The following is a 21937-nucleotide window of genomic DNA, read 5'->3' on the forward strand; positions in this document are numbered from 1 at the left end:
ATTCCCTTCCAGGTTTACATTTAAGCTCAGCACTCCCACTGGAAGTAACACCAAGGCCAAGTAGCTCCAAGAGTAACAGACACATTTCCTTGTTTATTTTAGACATCGGCTCTTAATAACAGCCCGTGTCTGTAGAGAACAGAAGTACTTGGCCCACCCCTTGCCCTGTGCACCATGCCCACGACTTCCCATGCAGGGCCTGTCCTGACCCCATGCCTCGCCAGGTGCGTGCTCCTTTCTACTTAATGCATTTGATTATTCCTTCTTCCATAAATCACTCCACATTTAGCCCTATTGAGTCTCAATAAAGAGATACAATAATATGTGACTTCAATATACAAGATTCAATAAAGGCAAATTTAAAGACATTGCCCCGTAGTTGAATTTCATCCTCTACAGATTTGCAATCCCTGCCATTGTTGTGTTGTCTATGGTTTGATTTGCATAATCCCCACTCCATGTTTCGAGTTATTTATGAAAATATTAGGCCACCTTGTACCCCACCACCTCTTCCTGGGCTTATACGTGGAGTAGTAATAGCTATCTTTCAGATGCGATTGTGTTTAACCCTTCCTGGTTTATATTCCTAAATGTAGTTGTCCTATTATGTTCTTGGTCCAAGCATCCCTTTCAAGATGGGTGGTTGAAATATTATCTTAGCTGCTAACTTCAGGTGATAGATAGTTTGCCTGTTGCCTTTCACGGAGCCATCGAATTTATTCCATCTCAGAGAAATACTAAATCATCTGAACATAATTTATTTTTTTACCCAATCTGTGGTGTGTGTGTACATGAATACTTCATTTTCCAGCACGTAACCAGTCCCTATTAATTATCCTGAACGTTTACCAAGCTTGAGGATAAAAGTGCTGTTTCTTCTGTTCCAACGTCTTGCCAAAGAAAAGTGTTCATTATCCACAGAGCGACTGAACATGACTTCATGGGGAAGGCCGTCAGTGTTTGTCAAAGTGTGGGCCTGTGCTTTTTTTTTTTTTTTTAAAGATTTTTATTTATTTATTTGACAGAGAGAGAGAGAGCAGGAACACAAGCAGGGGGAGTGGGAGAGGGAGAAGCAGGCCTCCCGCCAAGCAGGGAGCCCGATGCGGGGCTCGATCCCAGGACCCTGGGATCATGACCTGAGCCGAAGGCAGACGCTCAACGACTGAGCCACTCAGGCGCCCCTGGGCCTGTGCTTTTTGCACAGAGAGAACCGAGATGCTTATTAAAATGTGATTCCCGGGCCTCATACCAGACCTCCTGCATCAGAACCACGGGGAGCAGACCCAGGAACCTGCATTTTTTTTGAGAGCTCCTCAGGGGAATTACTTCTGAATACTGACTTTTGAGAGTGACTGGTCTACTTCATTCAAATTTGAAGGCTTCTGGCCTCTAACTGTTCAGCCTTTTTATTAGTCCCTGCTTTTGGCATCTGGAAGTTCTAGAGTCTTCAGGAATTCTCCACGCCAACTGCCATAGGCTTGCTTCACTGTTTTAGTTGGCCTCTTTAGAATCTTTCCTTTCTCGTTTTTTTTTTTTTTCCCCCAGCATTGATCTCAAACTCAGCAGTCCCATATAAAACTCAGCAATCCAGCACTTGGCCTTAATTTACTTAATAGCTTTAAATCCTAACAGTGTCATTAGCCCCCTTTTAGAGGTGGGATGATGACTGGAGACAGACATATGAAAGCAGTCCTTGGGTCGGGCTACTGGGATGTTTTAAAAATCATTCTAAATGTTTATCTCTTCTCTCTCCAACTGCTCCCAATCCTGAATTTTCTATTAGCATCACTGGGACTGACTCTGGATGAGACCCACTTTGCCGTTGTCTTTGTGCAGGAAGCATCACAGGGGAGAAGATGGGGGTGGTGGGGTGATATTCAGCGGGGGGAGAGAGGGAGAACATGGTGTCTCTAAGCAGCAGCCATTTAGGGGGAAGCCAAGCCCCCCTTTACCCTTTGCTGGGCACAATGGAAGTGAAGTTTTTTTTTTTTCCCCTTCCCATTTTTCTTTTTTCTTCTTTTTTTTTTTTTTTTAAAGATTTTAAAAATTTAATTGAGAGAGTGAGAGAGCACACAAGCAGGGGGGGTGGGGCAGAGGGAGAGGGAGAAGCAGGCTCCCTGCTGAGCGGGGCTCCATCCAGGGACCCGGGGATCATGACCTGAGCCAAAGGCAGACACTTACCCGTCCGAGCCACCCAGGCGCCCATTCCCAGTTTTTTCTTTAAATTTTTTTTTAAAAAATTAAGTTTATTTTACTGTGGAAAGAATACTTAACCATCTACCTTCTTAATACATTTTTTTAGTGTACAATATCTATTGCTGAACATAGACACAATGCCGTGCAGCCGATCTGTAGGGTTTATTCATCCTGCTCCACTGAAACGTTATGCCCATTGGTTAGTGATTTCGTAACTCCCCTTCTCTGCCAGCCTCCAGCAACCACCATTCCCCTCTCTGATGCCCCGAGGCTGACTATTTGGGCTACCTCACGTAAGTGGAATCAGGCAGCATTTGTTTGGCTGGGACTGGCTTATTTCACTCAGCATAACGTCCTCGAGATTCATTCATGTTGTTGCATATTGAAGGATTCCTTCTTTTTAAAAGCTGAAGGATAGTCCATTGTATGTTTCTACCAAATTTTCGTTATCAATTCATCTGTTAACGGACAGTTAGGTTGTTTGCACATCTTGGCTATTGCGAATAGTGCTGCAATGAACATGGGAGTGCTAATATTTCTTTGAGATCCTGATTTCAGTTCTTTTGGACAAATACCCAGAAGTGGGATTGCTGGATCCTATGGCAATTCTATTTTTAGTTTTTTGAGGAAGCTTCATACTATTTTCCAGAGCAGCCGCACCATTTTGCATTCCCACCAGCAGTGTACAAGTGTTCCAGTTTCTCCACAGCCTTGCCAACCCTTGTCTTTTGTTCCCAGCTTTTTCTGATCACGGTGATAACGCCTGCTCATGGTGCTTACGGTGTGCAGAGCACGGTGCCGAGCATGTTACGTACATTGTCTCTGTAAATCCTCACAATAACCTTGAGAGGCGGGGACAATTGACCTCACTTTAGTATGAAGAAACCGAGGTGCAGAGAGGTGAGGGGACTTGTCCATACATCCTGCGGGTGAAATATGGCCTCCTACCCTGGAGTGTGGCTGTCCTGTGAGTTGAGGAAAAAACATGTTTTAAAAGTGAATTAGGGGCACCTGTGTGGCACAGTCAGTTAAGCGTCTGACTCTTGGTTTTGGCTCACATCGTGATCTCAGGATTGTGAGATGGAGCCCCGTGTTGGGCTCTGCACTCAGCTTGGAGTCTGCTTAAGAGTCTCTCTCTCGGGGCACCTGGGTGGCTCAGTCGTTAAGCGTCTGCCTTTGGCTCAGGTCATGATCCCAGGGTCCTGGGATTGAGCCCCGCATCGGGGTCCCTGCTCCGCGGGAAGCTTGCTTCTCTCTCCCATTCCCCCGCTTATGTTCCCTCTTTCGCTGTGTCTCTGTCAAATTAAAAAAAAAAAAAAAGAGTCTCTCTCTCCTTCTGCCCCTCCCCCACCTCAAATAAATAAGTCTTTAAAGGTGAATTAATGGGGTGCCTGAGTGGCTCAGTCGGTTGAGTGTCTGACTCTTGATTTTGGCTCAGGTCATGATTTCAGGATTGTGAGATTGAGCCCCGAGTCGGTTCCTCACAGGGCATGGAGCCTGTTTAGGATTCTCTCCCTCCTCTCCCTCCTCTCCCTCCACCCACCCTGTCTCCCTGTCTCTAAAAAAAACCAGAAGTGAATTAATGATCACATACATCTCATTTATGAGGTGAAGCCATGTCCACTGTTAACAAATGGCTTCTAGGCGTCAGGCTGGCAAGCTGGAGTCAGTAGAATGGAATAGATTATATACTTTTAAACCTTTTACATTTAAATCTATTAAAATCACCCCCCCCCCAACCTGGGGCATTAGGGTGGATTAGTGACAAAAGGCAAATAGACATGATCAAAGCCCTCCCGGGAGCATGACTCACCTCTGAGTCATGTCGGGTATTCACACATCAGGAGTGGGTGCTCTCAACTCAGCCTCCATATCAGTAAAAACTTTGTTCTCCACCACCCTCACCCCACAGGCATGTATTTTTGATTGTGTGGCCCGTGACTGAAAACACGGCCACTTCACAGTATTACCTCCCTTTTAGAAATTCAGTGGGGGTGTAACTATGTCCAAATGGGGCAGTGTCAGAATAGGGTTTCGGGTTCCTTCCTGCTCTTCTTGATGGTGGAATCCTGGAGGGAGAAGGGTATGGGATGAAAAGCAAAGAGTCTGGGGGTCTGGTCCTGGTTCTACCCTTCCGGGGCTATGGCGTCACTTTCCTGATTTGTCAATGTGGGGGCTCCTTTCTTGAGTGTCTAGACCTCCCCCGTCAGCACCCCTTCCCCACACCATGGGCTCCTTTCTTCTCAGGCAGTGGCTTAACAATGAGGCTCTTCTCCCTGGAGACAAGATGTCGGGCTGCCATGTTACAGGCTGAGAGGGGCTGTGGGCTGGACGGACTGGTGTATGGGGCAGACCCAGCTTGCACCCAAGGTAGTCTCACAAAATCTGCTTGATCTCAACTCCCTAAAATTACTCAGGATTCCCCCATACCTGAGTGTACAGGAGAATCAGATGACTATTGCAGTCTTATTAAAAAAAAAAAATTTTTTTTTTGAGGGCATTAAGGCCCCACATTCTCTAAGACTCATGTGCTTTTGGCTTCGAGCTGCAGTGGAAAAGCCAATAACGCGGCCTTCAGGCTGGCTGCCCTTGTCACTGAAGGGAAGCCGGGCTCATCACTCAGTTGTCCATGCTATTATCTTGCAGGTCCTTGCATGGGGTGCGGCGGGGGAGGGTGGGAATGGCTCTGTGCCCCAGAAACTTGATTTGTGGAGCAGGGCCTGTGGCATGGGATTGATCCCTGGAGATGGAGTGCATTTGTGACAGCGAAGCTGGGTCTGTTTAAATATTTAAATGCCATCCTGTTGTGGACACCGGTAGTACCCAGCAGGGCTGGCCGCAGGCAGGGCTGAAGAGAAGCTGCAGTCTGTCCCTGCTCCCCGCACACCTGCATCTCTCCCCTTCCTTTGCTCCTGCTGCCTGCCCTCCCCTCCCTGGCCTACACCTCTGGCTCTCAAGGACTTGGTTTGCCTTTTCTGAGCTGTAACCCACGGCCTCCTGAATTATTTTGTCCTCCAGTCAGAGCTGGTTCTCAGCTAGCTGTTCCTGAATGCAAACTTTGTGGCAAATAATTCCTACCAAGATGTAGATGACCGATAATAGGGTAGATATGAACATGTGTAGCAGTTTGCTTTTTTAAATAATTTTTTTCTATGGAAATGGTATATATTCATTGCAGAAAAATCAGAAATTACAGATATGCATAAAGGAAAAATAAAAATCACCCATAATCTTACTCCTGAGAGATAGCTTCCATTTTGGTTTTGTATACCATTTGAGGATTCTGTCCGTCTCTGTCTCTTTCTACACACACACACATACACACACACATGCACGTATGCACACCATGGTACAGACCATTTGAACCCATGCCTTCACTCAGCAGTACATGGGAAGCATCATTCCAGGTCAGTAAAGACATGTTTATGACATTTGAGAGCTATATGGTGTTCTATCACGTGGGCACGCCCCAGTTTGCTCAAGCTGTGTTCCACTTGTTGGACATTTAGACGGTTTAAAGTTTGTTCACTATTGCAAACAATATTGCGGCTGTATCTTTGCATAATGCTTTCATGATTTCCTAGGGGTGGAATTGTGAGGTCAAAGGGCCTGGTACACAGCCTTTGATGTCTCTTACTTCAAGTTGTGGTGGTGGGTAAGGGAAGTAGGCAGCAAGGTCCGTGCTGCCCAGGTGAGAGAGAAAGCTCGGTGAAGAGGGACATGCACTGACTTCGGAGTGAGAAAAAGCTGAGGTCAAATTGTGGTTCTGTCACTTGTTAGCTGGTTATCTGGGGCATTTTTGAAAAAAATCATTTTGCTGCTGGGAGGCTCCATGTCCTCAGGTGTGGAGTGGGGATGGTGCATGGTTGGGAAAGGCACGTGTGATAATGTATATAAAAATGTTTGCACGTGGGTTGTGCTTAATGAATGTTTCTTCCTCCTTCACCTGTTCCTTATTTCCTCTATCTCCAGTAGAGTTGGAAAGATAAGGCTGATATCACAGAGATAACACCCCGCCAAGCATATTTCATTGAGTAGATAGAGAGCACTGTCGGGATTCAGGGGAGGGAGTGGTTGGGGGGCAGGAGCTGGTGTGTCAGAGGTGCTTCCCTAGGAGGCCAAGCAGATCTCCAGTGAATTAGTACTGAATTGACTTTATTCTCCAGGGATGGAGGGGTATGTGTGGGAGTTGGTGGTGGTGGGCTGGTGAGGTAGTAATAGTAATAGCATTAAGTTCTTTGACTTATATTATGGACCTGGAATGTTCTATGGGTTTTATCTATATTAATTCTTTAACCCTCACAGAAGTGCCATGAGACCGATGGTATGATCATCTCCAACCTACAGATAAGGAGACTGGGGAGGAGAGGCGTTAATTAACTTTCTTGAGGTCACACAGCAAAAAATGGCAGAGACAGGATTTGATCCCAGTCAGCAATGCCTCCCTCCCTCCCCTGCAGTGTCTCCCACCTCTCCTGTCACTCACCTTTTCCTGGAATCTGCCTTACCTTGTATATACCTTTGTGTAGGCCACCTCCTGTCACATTGGATGATAGCAGTCTGTCTGTTCTTCAGGTTGGACTGTCAGCCTTTGGAAGGCATGAAGTACACTACATTCATCCTGCATCCTAGCCCCAGCACTGTGGTTGCTCCCAAAATGTGGAGGAGTGTGGGATGCACATAGCAGGACAGGAGAGAGACCAGCTTGGTCAGAGCAGAGCTTTGGGGTAGGAGGATTGGGGGGTACAGAGTTGGACAAGGGTACTGGGAATACCAGGCTGATTTTCTTAGATGTCAGTGGTGAACATGATGATCCCAGACACATCTCTGGAAAGGTGTGTTCAGGGCAGAGAGCCTTAAGCCCAGTGGCTGAGAAGGAGATAGGAGAAGACATGAAGTCTAGATGGTGATGACAGCAGGGACAAAGTAGACGGGGACAACAGGAGAGACTTTATGAGTGAAAACCCTGCAGAACAGGATGTGGAGTCCAAGCGAGAGGGAGGAGCAACGATGACTCTTGAAGTGTTGAGCTTGGGTCGTGGAGACACGAGGGAGAATAACTAGAATATTCTAGAGGAGGAGGTAATTTTGGAGAATGATGAAATTTTCACATAGGAGTGTGTGGAACTAGCAGGGCATCCAGGCAGGAATATTTACCACATGCTACTGGACATTTGGTTCCCCAAAGGAAGTGAGGCACTTACAGGGATGCTGCAGGTGGATGGGGGTGTACCTCAGGGAAAGGCCAGCGAGACATACCAGATAGGTCGGAACTCACAAATAAAGCCCCATCTGCATCTGAGGCAGTGTTTATGGCAGATATTCACCCGGAGATCCTGAGGGAGAGCACACTAGCCACATTTCCAGATCTGGGGGCTGCCATACTTTATGGTCATAGGTCTAATTTTTTTTAATCTTTCTTTGTTTATTTTCTCCAGAAATGTTGACATTTATATTTATTATTTAAGTAATTTTAAATGTATGATTTAAAAAAAGGATTATATTTTGCCCTTTAAGTAGATTAAGGACACGCTAGTGTAGGACACACCAGAATAAGAAATGAAGATACCATCTCTGCAAAGGGGACGCCAGAAGATGGTTCTCAAGTCAGAAGTCCAGGATTTGCATCTTTGCTACGTCACTTCCTGGCTGTGACCTTGGACAAATCCTGAAACCTCTCTGAGCTTTGCTTTCTTTTTGTGTCAAGTGAGGACAGTAAGATTAACCTTAGAGGGTTTCCAAGAGGGTTAAATGAGACCACGTGCAAAAACAATTAGCTCCCTGTCTGGTTCATAGTTGCGCTCAATAAATATTTATTTTCTTTATGCCAAGTCAGGAAAGTACATATTTCGCACCTACCTTGGGTCCCCAGTTCTGTTCTGTGCACTGGCTGCTGGAGGTGTCAGGGACCAGAGAAGCTAGCCAGCCCAGCTAATGTTGAGTGTTTGCTGTGTACCAGCCACTGTGCTGAGCACTTTACAAGGATGAGCTCATTCAGTTCTCATAACACCCATGTGAGATGGGAACTATTATCAGCTCCATTTTCCAGACCAGGAAACCCAGGTTTGCAGAGATTAAGTAACTTGCCCAAGGCCACACAGCCAATTAGCGGACACAAGAAGGCAGATCCCAGAGTTTAACAGAGTTCTGCTACCCTGCTTCTCAGCAGGGCAGGAAAGAGTCCCACTAACACATTTAATGCTTTGGTTTGGGAGTTTCTGCATTCTCTGCTGGGGATCCAAAATCAGGTTATATAGTATTTAGAAATGAAAAGCTTGTTGCTTATCTCCATTCTTCCTGTTTTTTAAAAACTGGAGTCACATTCATATATAGCAAATTCCTAAAATAAGCAGAATGCCCTCCCTCAATGAAGATACAGGATTTGTGGATCCCTGGCATTTGAGAGATCCTGTCTCTGGACTCATTCCTCGTACATGGGTCAGTGCCAGGCCCCAAGGAATGTGGCTTTGAAAAATCAGGATGTTTGTTACATCCCACCCTTATTCCAGCCCCTGTGCTTCTATCTGGAAGAATTCAGTTTAAAATAAGCACCAAGTGTGGCCTGGAAGAAGAAACGAAGCCACAGGAAGGCAGCTGCTGACCTGGCTTGGTGAGGGGGAGGGGAGAGGGATGTAGGCAAGCCCTGGGTGGATCCTAAGGCCGGGAGCTTACATTGGTTTTCTATCAGAGTCCAGGGACTAATTCATTCGGGAGGCATACAGGCCTCAGAGAGCCCAGAGAAAACAGAGAATGACGAAGTGCTAGAATCAAAGGACTTCAAGATTATTTGATTCAATTGTCCTATTTTACAGATGGGGAAACCAAGGCCCAAAGAAGTATGGGGTTTGTCCAAGGGTGCATAGCTGGTTAGTAGGAGAGCCAGGGCCAGACACCAGGTCTCCCAAAGGCCACCCACGCGTCTGGCCTCTGGACTTCCAGGCCAGGAGGAGAAGCCCACGGGGACTTGCCCAAGAGGAGCCTCTTGGTGCCTAGATACTGCAGGACCTGGGCTACTCTCATCATTTGAGCTCAGTGGAGCCATGGTTGGCTCTTTGGGTAAGGCCTAGGCATTTAAAATAGTCATAGGGATTAATACTCCACCATGAGTATGCAAGTCTGACCTGGGGGATTTTTGAAGTATCCCCTGAGTTTTATCCCAAACTGAGTCATGCAGGGCTTTTCTCACTTGGGGCTTCTCTGGGGGACTGGTTGTAGGCATTCCCCCATCCTCCACATGGTTCTGCAGAGAGAAGTCAGGAAGGTGTGGGGAGCCCCAAACGTCTATGACCCAGTCTGGTAGGGTATGATCCCTTTGTCAAAATGGCCTCCTTTTGTATCTGTCCTGGGCCCGCTGGGACATAGGATTCTACTCAGAAGGGCTGAAGGGAAGAGAATTAGATGCCAAAATGATTAAGGAGGTGTGGGCAGGATAGAAGTGGCGAAAGGGAGAGGGGGAGCCCTTCCATCTTGAGTGCCAAGGGGCAGGGGGAGGACACATGGTGCCCAGGACAGGGGGGTGGGGTAGTACCTGCACCAGCATGCTGCCCAAGCAGGGAGGGCAGGGCACAAATCCCCATCTTCCCCTTCTCACCCCCCATTCTCCTGTCCCTGCCTCCCACTGGCCCAACGTCACCAGAGGCAGAGAGCAAGGGGCCATAGACACGTCAACCCCGGGCACTGGGAGGAGTGTCCGGATGGAGAATAACGCATCTTTCAGTCACGTGCTTCAAAGTCAGGCAGACCTGAGTTCAAATCCTGGCCCTGCCACTGAGGGAGTTGCTTCAGTGCCCTCAGACTCAGTTTCCTCATCTGTACAGTGGGGCTGACCATCCTTATCTTGTGAGCTACTGTGAAATTCAGCGTAGGACCGTGTGCCTGCCTCACAGCCCGTAAGTGTGATGCTCTGGGGGCATCGGCAGCTGACAGGCACGGCTGGGTCGATTTTACAGATGAGGAAGTGGAGCTGCAGAGAGAGGGAAGTAGCCTCCTCGGGTTGGATGCAAGTGCCACGGGGCACAACTGGGAATGAGATGCGGCCCGGTGACTCCCGAGGCCCAGGCTTTGTCATTGGACGCTCATCCCGTAATTGCTTTCAGTCTCTGGGAAACCACTGGCTCAGATACCCACTGCGTGCTCCAAGTTGGACTGATGAAAATGTGCCAGAGTCATTAAGTTATCAGTGGGGAAGGCGGCTGTCTCTCCCCTGCAGGAAGGATGCTGCTGTCTGCGGCAGCCGGCTTTGTTCACATAAACTGCCCCTGATTCTCCGCCCGCCACCCTGCCGCCTCCCCCTACCCTGCTCCCCCAGACAAGGAGTGAGTGGGGTAGGGTTGGAGCGGGGAGGGGGCTGCTGTAAATATTCTGGGGCAACACTGAAGGTATTCATAACTCCAGACAGGAGGTGCTACCTGGAGAATCCAGCTCTGGATGGGGAAGTGGGCAAGCACGATTTCTGCACCTTGACAGATGGATCCGCCCCAGGGGAAGGAGAGAGAGGAAGGCAAGCTGGACCTTCCTTACTGTCACAGCCGGTCCCCTCCAAGCGCCGTGCCAGGAACACAAATCCAGGTGCATACTTGCCAAGGGAAAAACAAGGGCCAAGGGCTGTGCCCAGGCCGGGCTGACCGGTCCCTGGGATGATGGCTTCAGAGGGCCAGGACACAAAAGAGCAGGCCCCGGGGACGGAGACCAGGGTGGGAGGCTGGGGCGCAGCCCTCTCTGAATGCTTCAGCAGTCTTGGGGCTCGGTCTGATTCTGCACGACAGATCATTCCAGAGTGAGGTTGCTGACGTGATAAAGGGATAGCAGATGGTTCTAAGACTTTATTTTCAGAGTGTACTTTCCCCACCTTCTTTTTCTTGCGACTCCATCACCCCTGACCACAGAGGAGAAATGCTTAGCTACCCCCCTCCCCTTTTGGGTTTATTCCCTTTGCTTTGATGGCCATGGTGCTGATAAGAGCTGACAATGGCTGCCCCGCAGGACGAGCCAGGCACTGTTTTAAATGTGTTTCTTTCACAGACTCTCACGATGACGTGAGGCAGATGTGCTGTTGTGATCATCCCCATTTGCCACAGAGGATGCGGAGGCACAGAGAGGTTTAGCAATTCAGCCCAGATCACACAGGCAGTCAGTAGGAGACTAGGCAGGGCTTTGAGTCCAGGCGGTTCCGATCCAGCCTACCCACTTACTCACCACCGAGAAACTGGTTCTCTGAAGGGTAGTGCTGAAATGCCCTGGCCAGACTTCCAAGGTTACCTCAGAGGGGCATTTTACTCCCAGCTCAGGGCTGCTTGGGTCCTGTGTTCCATGTGGCAGCTCCCATGTATCGGGGCTGTGAGGTTGTTTGTTTCGAGTAACTTAGTCCCTGATCTCTGACCCCAGCCCTAACAGGTTTCCAGGACCAGATACACAATGTACGGGACCCGGTGCAAAATGAAAACGAGGGGCCCTTTGTTCAATATGTATTAAGAATTTCAAGATGGTGGTAGCAAAGCGTTAAGGCAAGTGTGGGGCCCTTCTGAGCATGGACGCTGTCTGAATGCATGGGTCCCACGCCCATGAAGCTGGTCTGTACGTATTTGGTGTGGCGGGGAGATATCATTAAATAGTGCTGGGTTTTCCTTTTCTTCCAATCCAGTCAAAGTAGGGTTTCCAAGGCATTTCTTTCCATCAAAATGTAGTAGTCTGATCCAGATACAGTTCCACCAAGATAAATCTTAGAAATCTTTTGTCCCTAGGATGAAGTCATTCAAAGGCCTGGTACTTGGCTTAGAAGCTTCATTTTGGGGTCAGGCATCATGCTGTATTATCTCCAATTCCTCCTAACCCTGCCTTTTAAACTCCCCTCCCTCTCACCTCCTTCCCTTTGCCTGTGAGCCTGCTCCGGGATGCGCCCTGTTAAAGAATGAGCCCCACTCAGCCTCCCTGACCCCCGCTCCCACCATCCTCCCCGCCTCCCCAGCCTCACTGGTGGAAGGAGTGGTCTGTTAGCCCCGTCACCACTTCCTCATTTCCAGGAGCATTCTAAGCCTCTCAAGTCTTGTCTCATCCTCCATGAGGTCGTGGATTCCCTTCTCACGAAGGTGGCCTCCTGGTTGTCAAATCCAGTGCTCTCTTTCTAGTCCCCATCTTTCTCAACCCTTCTTGGGCATCTGACATTCTCCTGGTTCTGCCAGCTTCTCATCTGTGAAATGGGGACTTGGGTTGCAGTGAGCAAACTGACCTGGATCATGAGAACAGGCCTGGCACTCGGTACACACTCAGTAGCTATTCTCAGTGACCGTGACTGGTGGTATCCTTGGTCCTGTCAGCTGGAAACCCTACCTCTTTTTAAAAAAAATTTTAAAAAAATTCCAGTATGATTTACATCCCAGTATAATTTACATACCTTTAATATTAGTTTCAGGTGTACAATGTAGTGATTCAACAGTTCTATATATTATGTGGTGCTCATAATGTTAAGTGTACTCTTGATCTCCATTCCCCCCCCCCACCTCCCCTCTGGTAACCATCAGTTTGTTCTCTATATTTGAGTCGGGTTGTTGTTTTTTTTTTTTTTTTTGGTCTCTTTTTAAATTTGTTCTTTCTGTTTTGTTTCTTAAATTCGACATATGAGTGAAATCGTATGATATTTGTCTTTCTCTGACTGGCTTATTTAATTTATTATACCCTCTAAATCCATCCATGTTGTTGCAAATGATAAGATTTCATTCTTTTTTTATGGTGGAGTGATATTCTGTTGTCTATATATGCCACATCTTCTTTATCCATTCATCTAGTGATGGACACTTGGAAACCCTACCTCTTTGGCTTATGTTGCTCATTCCTGGATGAGTCTTTCTTGATAAACTTAAAAAAACCAAACCAGTTTCTCTTTTTTCACCAGATTCTTGAGATACTGGTGTTTTCTGAGTTCTATCCTCTGTCCACCTTTTTTCTCTCTCTCCGTAAATCTCTCCTCTCTCCATATCCCTAACTCCCCCTGCCGCCCTGCCAACCTCCACATCCACATATCTTTCCTAAGCTCAGGGTGTGCAGGGCAACCCTAGACTGAACATTCTCTTCTTTCTTTAAATCTGGTTTTCCTCCTCATCCTTTGACCTATTGCCCCATAGGAACGTGGGTGTTTTCGTTGCTTCCCTTAACTGACATCGAGGGCCGGCCATGATCTGCCCTGTGCTGGTGACTGGGGATGCAGCAGTGTGCAAACACACAGAGCCTGCCATGCTTGCTGCCGGTGGGGGCACACGTAGTGATCCATGATTTGTCCTAGGAAGGTAACAAACTGGGGTCCTAATTTTGACTGGAAAGACTCCCCTGGGGAAGGACATTTGAACTGACATCTGAAGAATGATGAAGCATTCATTAGGCAAACTGTTGCTGGGGACCATTGTAGGCCAAGGGAAGAGCTTGTGTAAAGGCTTTGTGGTAGAAAGAAAGATGTTTACGGAGTGAAAAGGCAATGGGCAGAAGGGCAGAGAAGGTGATGGAATGTGGTGTTGGGTGAGGCTAGGGGGCTAGACAGGGCCTGGTTGGTGCGTGGCCAGGAAGGCCAAGTTACTGTCATTCTAGGTTTCTCCTTGCTGCCTATACCCACCCTTTTCCACCAGATTCCTTCTCTTTAACCCCTCTCCCATCCTGAAATCCTCATTGTTCACACATGGAAAATTAAAATAGCCTCTTGCCACTTTCAAATCCCATCCTCTGCACTGTAGTCTTAAATGGGATTTCTAAAATGTAAATCTGAGTAAGTTGGTCCTCAGGCTACAATCCTCCCCTGGCTCCCCATTTCCAGGACAAAGTCCTGCCTGGTTTCCTTGCTTGTTAGCTCCATCATACCCCACCCCGCCCGCAGGTCCCCAAAGTTGGGCAGAATGTGCTTTGCTGCCTGAAAGCCTTTGCCTCCTTTGTCTGTCTGGTAATGTTCTGCTACCTTGCAAGCCACAGCTCACCTACCTCCTCCAGGAAGCCCCCCCTCCACACTCAAGCAGGTGTGCTGGCCCCTCCTCTTTCCTGGGTGCATGTGCACACTGGTGCGTTTGTCTCATCTCCCTCTTTGCTTGTTGACTTGTATGTCTTCTCTGCCAGAATGGGAGCTCCTGGAGGGAGGGCACTAGGGCTCTCCTTTATGTTTGTCCTTCTGATGCCACAGAGTTGGGCACATATGAGGTGCTTATTGTGAAGACCTGGTGATGAAGAATAACATGGTATAAACAGGTGGTGAAAAGGGCAGCTCCATCAGGAAAGCTCTGTAGGTCTGTGTATAGGGATGATGGGTAAGAGGTCTGATTTCCATGACCTCCATGTACTGTCTGGTTCTGGTTCCTCTAATGACAGAGCACAAGTCTCACTGCCCCCACCTGCCACTTCCATCCATCCCAAAGGGCAGGTGCACCAGGGTGGACAGAGTCAAGCCTAAATCTATTCATTCTTCTAGTAGAGTGGTTCTTAGACTGTAGTGTGCAGCAGAATCACCTGGAGGGCTTGTTAAAAGAGAGATTTCTGGCCCCACCCCCAGAGTTTCTGATTCAGTAGATCTGAGGGGAACCAAGAATATGCATCTCTAACAACTTCCCAGGTGATGCTGATGGTGCTGGTCTGGGGACTACTCTTCCAGAATCTCTTTTCTAGCAAAAGGATTTACTCTAAAAATAATTACTCTCTATGGTGTTGGGGAAGGAGATATGGGAAACTTTTTGCTTGGGTTTGGTTTTGTAGGTTTAAAGACCTATTAGTATGAGATTAATGTGGATAGATGGATCAGATTTTACACGCTTTCCTCCTCCCCTATCTCCTGGCTTTCCCACAACGTGTTTCCATGTTCATTCATCAGCTATTCAATGAATATATTTTGAAGGTGTAGTATGTCATGGCAACAGAGGGGGTGGAGTTGTTGTTATTAAGACGAAATTGGTATGAAACTGTCCTTGAGAGAAGTCCTCCAGTGCAGATGTGACTATGATTCAAGGAGATCAAAGAAGAAATGCTTGCTTGGATGGGTCGTGATTCCCCGATCTGTGGAATTGTCCTAGGCATCTAGCATTAGTGAGAGTAAAACAATTTGATAAGTGAGACCACATGACTATTAAGATCCTGAAATTCTGTATTAAGGAAGACAGTGATAATTGACACAACAAAATGACACCAGTGGAATGCTGTGGAGTTTGCAGTAGGGAGGTCTCCAGAGTCAGCTGAGGCATCCTCATGGAAATACTATCATTGTCCTTATTCTTAATAAACATTTATCCCTCACCAACAGTACGCTTGGTTACTAAGTGGATTTATAGCTGATAACCCCACAATTTGCTGTTTATTGACCTCAGATCATTGCAAAGGTTAAATAGAAGAAGCCACAAGCAGGCCCAGAGTACGCCTCAGGGGCCTCTTTAGGTCCCATTTCCCGAGTCAAATGGAATTGAGATGTCTAGTACTGTTCTATTTTTTTGAAATATTTACAACAGAGAGAGAGAGTGTAAGTAGCCAATTGTGGGACTTGAATTTATAGTCATTAGGTCACCAACTTGAATTTCAGACTCTCACCTTATTAAGAAAGTCTACCCATTGCTAAATTCCATTGTTTGAGGCCAGGTTCAAAGTCCTTTCAGGAGGGCCCAGCACTTAAGAAGTGGCAGGCTAAGCTGAAGCCCCTCGCCCCTCACCACCATTTATTGAGCATCTGTTATGTGCTGGGTACTGAGTGAGATACTTTACAAATATTATCTAGAACCCTTCAAGGCAAGTAGTACTATCATCATTTCTAGATACGAAAAAAGGCACAGAGAGGCTATGTATCTTGTCCAGTTTCACACAGCAAATCACCTCAATTCATTTTTGGAATCAGCATAACCATAAAATTCAAACACGGTAGAAGATAGGTCAAAAATTCTAGATCTATCTCAAGTCTGAGTATAGATCCAAAATGCAAGATTAGAAAATAGAAAGCAGCAGTTTATCAAGTGGATAATGCACTCTTGCCAAATGGCGAGCGTTCTAGGAATATAAGAATGGCTCAATAAGAAGAAACATTAGGAAATCAACATAATTCACCATATCAACAAACTGACAGAGAGTCATATACCAGTAGATGCTGAAAGGCTGATCAGATTTTCCTGTAATAAAACTCTAACACAAGGATAAGAGGAAATACTTAAATTTGATAAAGACTAAAAATTAGCCACATGTATCATTCTAAACAGTGAACCACTAAATCCAACTTCATTGAAAGTGAGGGTGGTCTAGTCTTAAGCCATTTAGCTGGGCTTCTGCTTCTGAGGTACTGGGCAGCCAACCAATGGAACTTCCCCTTCTGTGCCCAGTGAAGCCGTATTTATGTTGCTGGGTGTCCTTATCTCACACTGTCCATGTGAGAGGTCGAGCTTGTGAGGACACATTCCTAGATTTTGGGTATCGGAGGCTTCCTGGGGCATCAAGGGCACAAGCTCTTGGTTGCCACATCTACCAACGATGGCTTGGCTTCGTGGCTTTCATGGCAGAAGTGGGATGTGTTTTTCTGGCACAAAATCACCGTGTACTTTATACAGAGTTAACCACCGTATGGTGGAAGGAGCACTGCATGGGAATCCAGGAGACCTGGGTGCTGGTGGCTCTGCCTCAACTGGCTGCGTGTTCCCAGGCAAATCACTTAGGCTTGCTGGCCTCACTTGCCTCATCAGTGCCATGGCGTGTTGGACTGGATGGACCACCAGTGCTCTTTGGCCTCAAAGTTATAATAATCATCACCCTTCCCACGTGCCCAGCACTGTTCTAAGTGTTTTGCATAGAGATCATCTTATCCCAACAACTCTATGAGTTAAGTCCTATCATTATTCCCATTTTCCCTCTGAAGAAACTAAGGCCCAGAGAGGGTAAGTGACTTGCCCAGGGTCTCACAGAGAAGAAATGATGGAGCTCTTTTACAGTTCAACTTCCACCCTTTACTTTTCTGGTTTTTCTTTTCCTGGGCCCATGTTGTTACAGTGGTGTCAGTTCTGTCTAGCGGGGCAAAGGTTGTTGAGGGTGGGAGACACTTCTTAAGGGAAACCCAGCTCTGGGGTAAATGGATGGGAGGCACTGCCTGGGAGAATGATGGCAGTGACTGCAGAAGTTGCTAATCTTTGCCTTTCCCCCTCTTCTCTTCCTGTCTAGTCTGCGGCAAGCGCTACAAGAACCGGCCAGGACTTAGCTACCACTACGCTCACACTCACCTGGCCAGCGAGGAGGGAGATGAGGCTCAAGACCAGGAGACCCGGTCCCCGCCTAACCACAGAAATGAGAACCACAGACGTGAGTTCCCAGTTGTTGGGTTGGGGCAGTGATGAAGTGGGTGGGCAGGGCGATAGAGTGTTCTTTTCACCTCTGGCATCTTTGGTGGCACCCATTGATTGGTTTCAACGTCCTGTGGTGACTTGGCTCTTTTAACGCAGCCCCAGATGCCCTGTGGGTCATCTGAGCCCCAGGCTTAGAGTGAGTGGGCCAGGTGGCATCCCCAGTTCTGTTCCCAGAGGAGGGGATGTGAGCGTTAAGGCAGAAGGGAAACATCCTTACCTGGCTGTTGTCAAATGCCAGACCTGTTCCTCTTCTCCCTCAGCTCTAGAACTTCCATTCACAGGTACTAACCTGACATGGGCATAGCCCTTGGGCATGTCAATTCAGATGGACATTTCAAATGTCGCCTTGACCACCAAGAGATGTAGAATATTCTTGATCTATTGCCTTGGCTATTATAGGGGTCACGATTTTGGTTCAGGGCTCTCCTGCCTTAGAAATACTGCCCTTGAGCTTCCATGCATTTCACTTGAGTACTCCATCAGCAAGCATGATCTGGGTGCACTTGTCAAAAACTCAAAATGGGGTGGCATGATGGAGTCTTTAGAGCCTGTTTCAAGATGTGGGTCATTCTAAGATCATTAGGTGAAGAGTAATTGTGGACAGGCCATGTATTTTTTACTTTGTTCACGAGATTTTGTGGTAGGTGTTCTTAAGGGGAGCAATGCAATGTAATTAGAGGGATCAGACCTTTAAAAATATCCAGACTCTAGGATCTGAGGGTGACTCCTGTGCATTTTAGTCCATCAACTTAGTCAACAGATGTCCATCGGCTATTCATCAAATATTGGAAATAATTAACATACTTTGGCCAAGACCTTTCTTGGGATTAGGGTCAGTGTTGCCTAACCCCACCCTCCTTTCTCCTTGTAACATTGCCTTCTGTATTCCTGTGCTCAGGCCGCCCTAACAAAATACCACAGACTGGGTGGCTTAAAGAACAGAAATTACTTTTCTCGCTCTTCTGGAGGCTGCAAGTCCCAGACCAGTGTGTCATCGGGGTCGGTTCCCTCAGAGGCCTCTGTCGTTGACCTGCAGGTGTCCGCTGTCTCACTGCCTCTTTGCATGGTGTTCCCTCTGTGATCACGTACCCCCGCTGTCTCTCTGTGTGTCTAAGTTTCCTCTTAGAAGGATACCAGTCAGATCGAATTAGGACCCACTGTAACTTAATCACCTCTTTAAAGGCCCTATCCCAGAAGAGTCATGTTCTGAGGCCCGGGGTTGGGGCTTCAACATACACATTTTTGGGGGGACCCAGCTCAGCCCATATACCTTCTTTAATTCCTACTCACTTGCAGGGTTCAAGCCTTTCATGTGACAGACACTTATTTCCTTACCTGCTGTTGTCATCGGGACAGAACCTGGGAAGCAGGGCAGGAGGGTCTGACAGAGCTAGCCCACCTCCCCTTGCCAGCTACTGAGGCATGGCGAGCTCTCTCTCTCTCTCCTCCCTGGGGAGAGGTTCCCTTGGTCCAGTCTTTCAGAAAGGAAAATGTACGGGGCAGCCGGCATTTGCATCTCTCTGTTTCTCCTCTTATGCCTTCTCTGATCTCAGTGGCCTAGGCGTACATATTGTCTCTTCCGGCAAAGGAGGCCGAGAATGATCTCTTTTGATTTGGATTGCGATCTGGAAAGTATTTATTAGCCATGGTTGCTCTCTCTGAAGTATTTGTTAACTTGGTATTATTTCCCACTCCCCCCAGTGCTGGCTTATCTTCTTTTTTTTTTTTTTTAAAGATTTTATTTATTTATTTGAGAGAGAATGAGAGAGAGCACATGAGAGGGGGGGAGGGTCAGAGGGAGAAGCAAACTCCCCGCTGAGCAGGGAGCCTGATGCGGGACTCGATCCAGGGACTCCAGGATCATGACCTGAGCCGAAGGCAGTCGCTTAACCAACTGAGCCACCCAGGCGCCCATGGCTTATCTTCTTTACATCTCTTCTCAAATGTCAAGCCACTTGGTCCCTGTGCTGCGGTGCTTTACTCACGCAATAGGGTTTGGAATGCTTCTCTTTTGTCTGTGTGTCTTTTGTGTGTGCACACAGTGATGGCCACAGCAGAGGAAGGTTCCTCGTGCTCCCCAAGGTACGCTGCAGGCCCGAAGCAGATCAAGGAAGTCTCTTCCTTAGGCATCCCCCCCGGCTCCCCCATGCCTGCACCTGCTGGCTCTTGACTTCCGGGGTGCGCACCGGCCTATTTCCCTCTGTCTACCAGGATCTCCTCATGTATTCTCGTGACTCAGCGTCTTCTGTTCTCCTCATGTCTTCACCGTGAGGCCAGATGGCCTTGCTTAGTCAGGAAGCAGTGTCTCTCCTCCTCCTGGATGGAGGTGTGTCCCAGTGTGGCTGCGAGTCCTCTCCCCTCCCCCCTCCCTTGCTGATGACAAACTGAGTTCTTCAAAAACCCAAGGGTTTTAAGCTGCATAGAAAAGAATAGCTGTCCCTGGGTTCATCAGGGGCCTCCTTACATGAGGAAAGTTCCAGAACCTTCACAAACACCTTTTTAAAAAACATCTGCTCACGATGCCTCTGAGAACTCTGTAGTTAACTCCAATTTTGCTAGCAAGGAGGGTGTGGCAAGAAGGCCCCAGAGGCCACAGAAGCCATTCCTTCCCTCTTCCCCAATTTCTCGGAACAGATCTAAGAGACAGCAGCTCTTCCCAGCTTCTCTGCGTCACGCATGCCACCAATCTGTCTGCTGCTCTGAATGTCTGCTCTGTTCCCTCCCACATTCCCCTGGTGAGCAGCCCCCCAACCATTTTCTCGTGAGCGCTAATTGCCGGCATCATTAATACCCAGTCATTAGCTGCTCCCACTGCTTGGGGTGGGGGTGGGCTCCCATCCATCCTGCCCCTAAATGCCACTGGGGCTGTGTGGTGAATTGAATGCGACAGCTCTGCGGCATCGAAGGTCCCAGCTTTGTGATCCTTCCTTGGCAAGGCTTTTGGACTGGGGGAGGGGGGCAGGAGAGCTTCATCCAAGAGGCTAATCTGCAGATCCCGCAGGAAAAGTTCTGGACGCCAGCAAAGTGGGAACGCTGACTTTTCCCTCTTTCGCTGAGCTGCAGGGTGGCCCAGCTGCTTGTGAGCGCACGCAGGCCTAGGGGATAAACAGCCCTATAGGCTCTGGAGTTTTCCGTGGCATGGGCATCTGTGCTCGCACCCCCGGCAGCAGTAGAAACCTTTTGACTTTGGTGCACCTGCTGTCCCTTGCCGCACCCCCCGACTGTGTCTCCCGCCAAGCCGATGCTCATGCCTGCTTTCAGGCAGAGCGGAGTGCCAGAGCCAGCACTGACCTCCCCTCGCCCCCCAGCCCCAGGCTGCCCCAGGCCGCCAGCTCAGCAATCCACCGTGTTCTCTCGCCTTTGTTTCTCTTCTCGCCGTGCATTTTCTCCTGAGTATACACTTCTTGTCTCTTCTGTAGCTTCGTCCCCTTTCCTTCTTGCCCTTGCCTCTCTGCATCAACTATAGGCAGTGCTGGGATGCTTGGAGCTCCGACATTCACCTTGGGGGATAGGACTTCTCTGATGGGGTCTTCCCTACCTAAGCTGTCACCCTTCCCGTCCCTCCCTGCGTGAGGCTGGATTCTTCTTCCTTCTTGCATTTCTCTGACCACCTCTGTTTGCTTTCTACAAATGAAATCACCATGTGTATGTATGTGTGTGTGCAGGTGTGTGCGTGTACATACAGGTACACACACACATAGACTACATGTATATGAATAAAAGGAGGGAGGACTGGGGGCAGGTTAGGACTCTGTGTGGTGCCACTCAGAAGCATTCTCTCTCTCTCTTTTGGTAAAGATTTATTTATTTATTTTTAAAAGATTTTATTTATCTGAGAGAGAGAGAGCGAGCGAGCATGAGTGGGGGGAGGGGCAGAGGAAGAGGGAGAGGAAGAGGGAGAAGCAGACTCCCGGCTGAGCAGGGAGCCCTTGGGACTTGATCCCAGCACCCTGGGATCATGACCTGAGCCTAAGGCAGACGCTTAACCGACTGAGCCATGCAGGCGCCCCTATTTGTTTATTTTAGAGAGAGAGTGCCAGTGAGCAGGGGGAGGGGCAGAGGGCGAGGGAGAGAATCTCAAGCAGACTCCCCACTGAGCACGGAGCCCGATGTGGGGCTCAGTCGCATGACCCTAAGATCGTGACTTGAGCCGAAATCAGGAGTCAGATGCTTAACCGACTGAACCACCCAGGCACCCCACTCAGAAGCATTCTCTTGTGACTTCTGAAATGCCACCTTGGTAAACAGTCCCAGTGGGGCCAGGGTAGCAGAGAGAACTGGATTAGAATTCAGAACTCTTTGACCCATGCTCACCATGCCAAAACTCTTCTTGAATTTCCTTTTATCTTCTATGCACAGTGGGAATCTACTAAAGATGATGTTTTCAAAGTACTTTTCTGGGAGGTGGAGTA

General features: G+C 48.2%; 1 protein-coding gene across 3 annotated transcripts in view; it reads left to right on the top strand.

Annotated features, from left to right (window-relative positions):
* DPF3 (double PHD fingers 3) overlaps positions 1 to 21937 on the top strand; it is a 129068-nt gene that overhangs the window by 36615 nt on the left and 70516 nt on the right. For all 3 annotated transcript variants that reach the window (XR_014148371.1, XM_081830269.1, XM_081830270.1), the window contains exon 5: positions 17344 to 17481. Coding sequence is in view for 2 of the 3 variants with exons in the window: in XM_081830269.1 (XP_081686395.1) it covers positions 17344 to 17481 (138 nt within the window). In the remaining variant the exon portion in view is untranslated. The remainder of the gene's footprint in view (positions 1 to 17343; positions 17482 to 21937) is intronic.

This window comes from Leptonychotes weddellii, chromosome 9 (genome assembly GCF_054177405.1).
Source record: "Leptonychotes weddellii isolate Sample4059 chromosome 9, ASM5417740v2, whole genome shotgun sequence".
NCBI classification, from domain to species: Eukaryota; Metazoa; Chordata; class Mammalia; order Carnivora; family Phocidae; genus Leptonychotes; species Leptonychotes weddellii.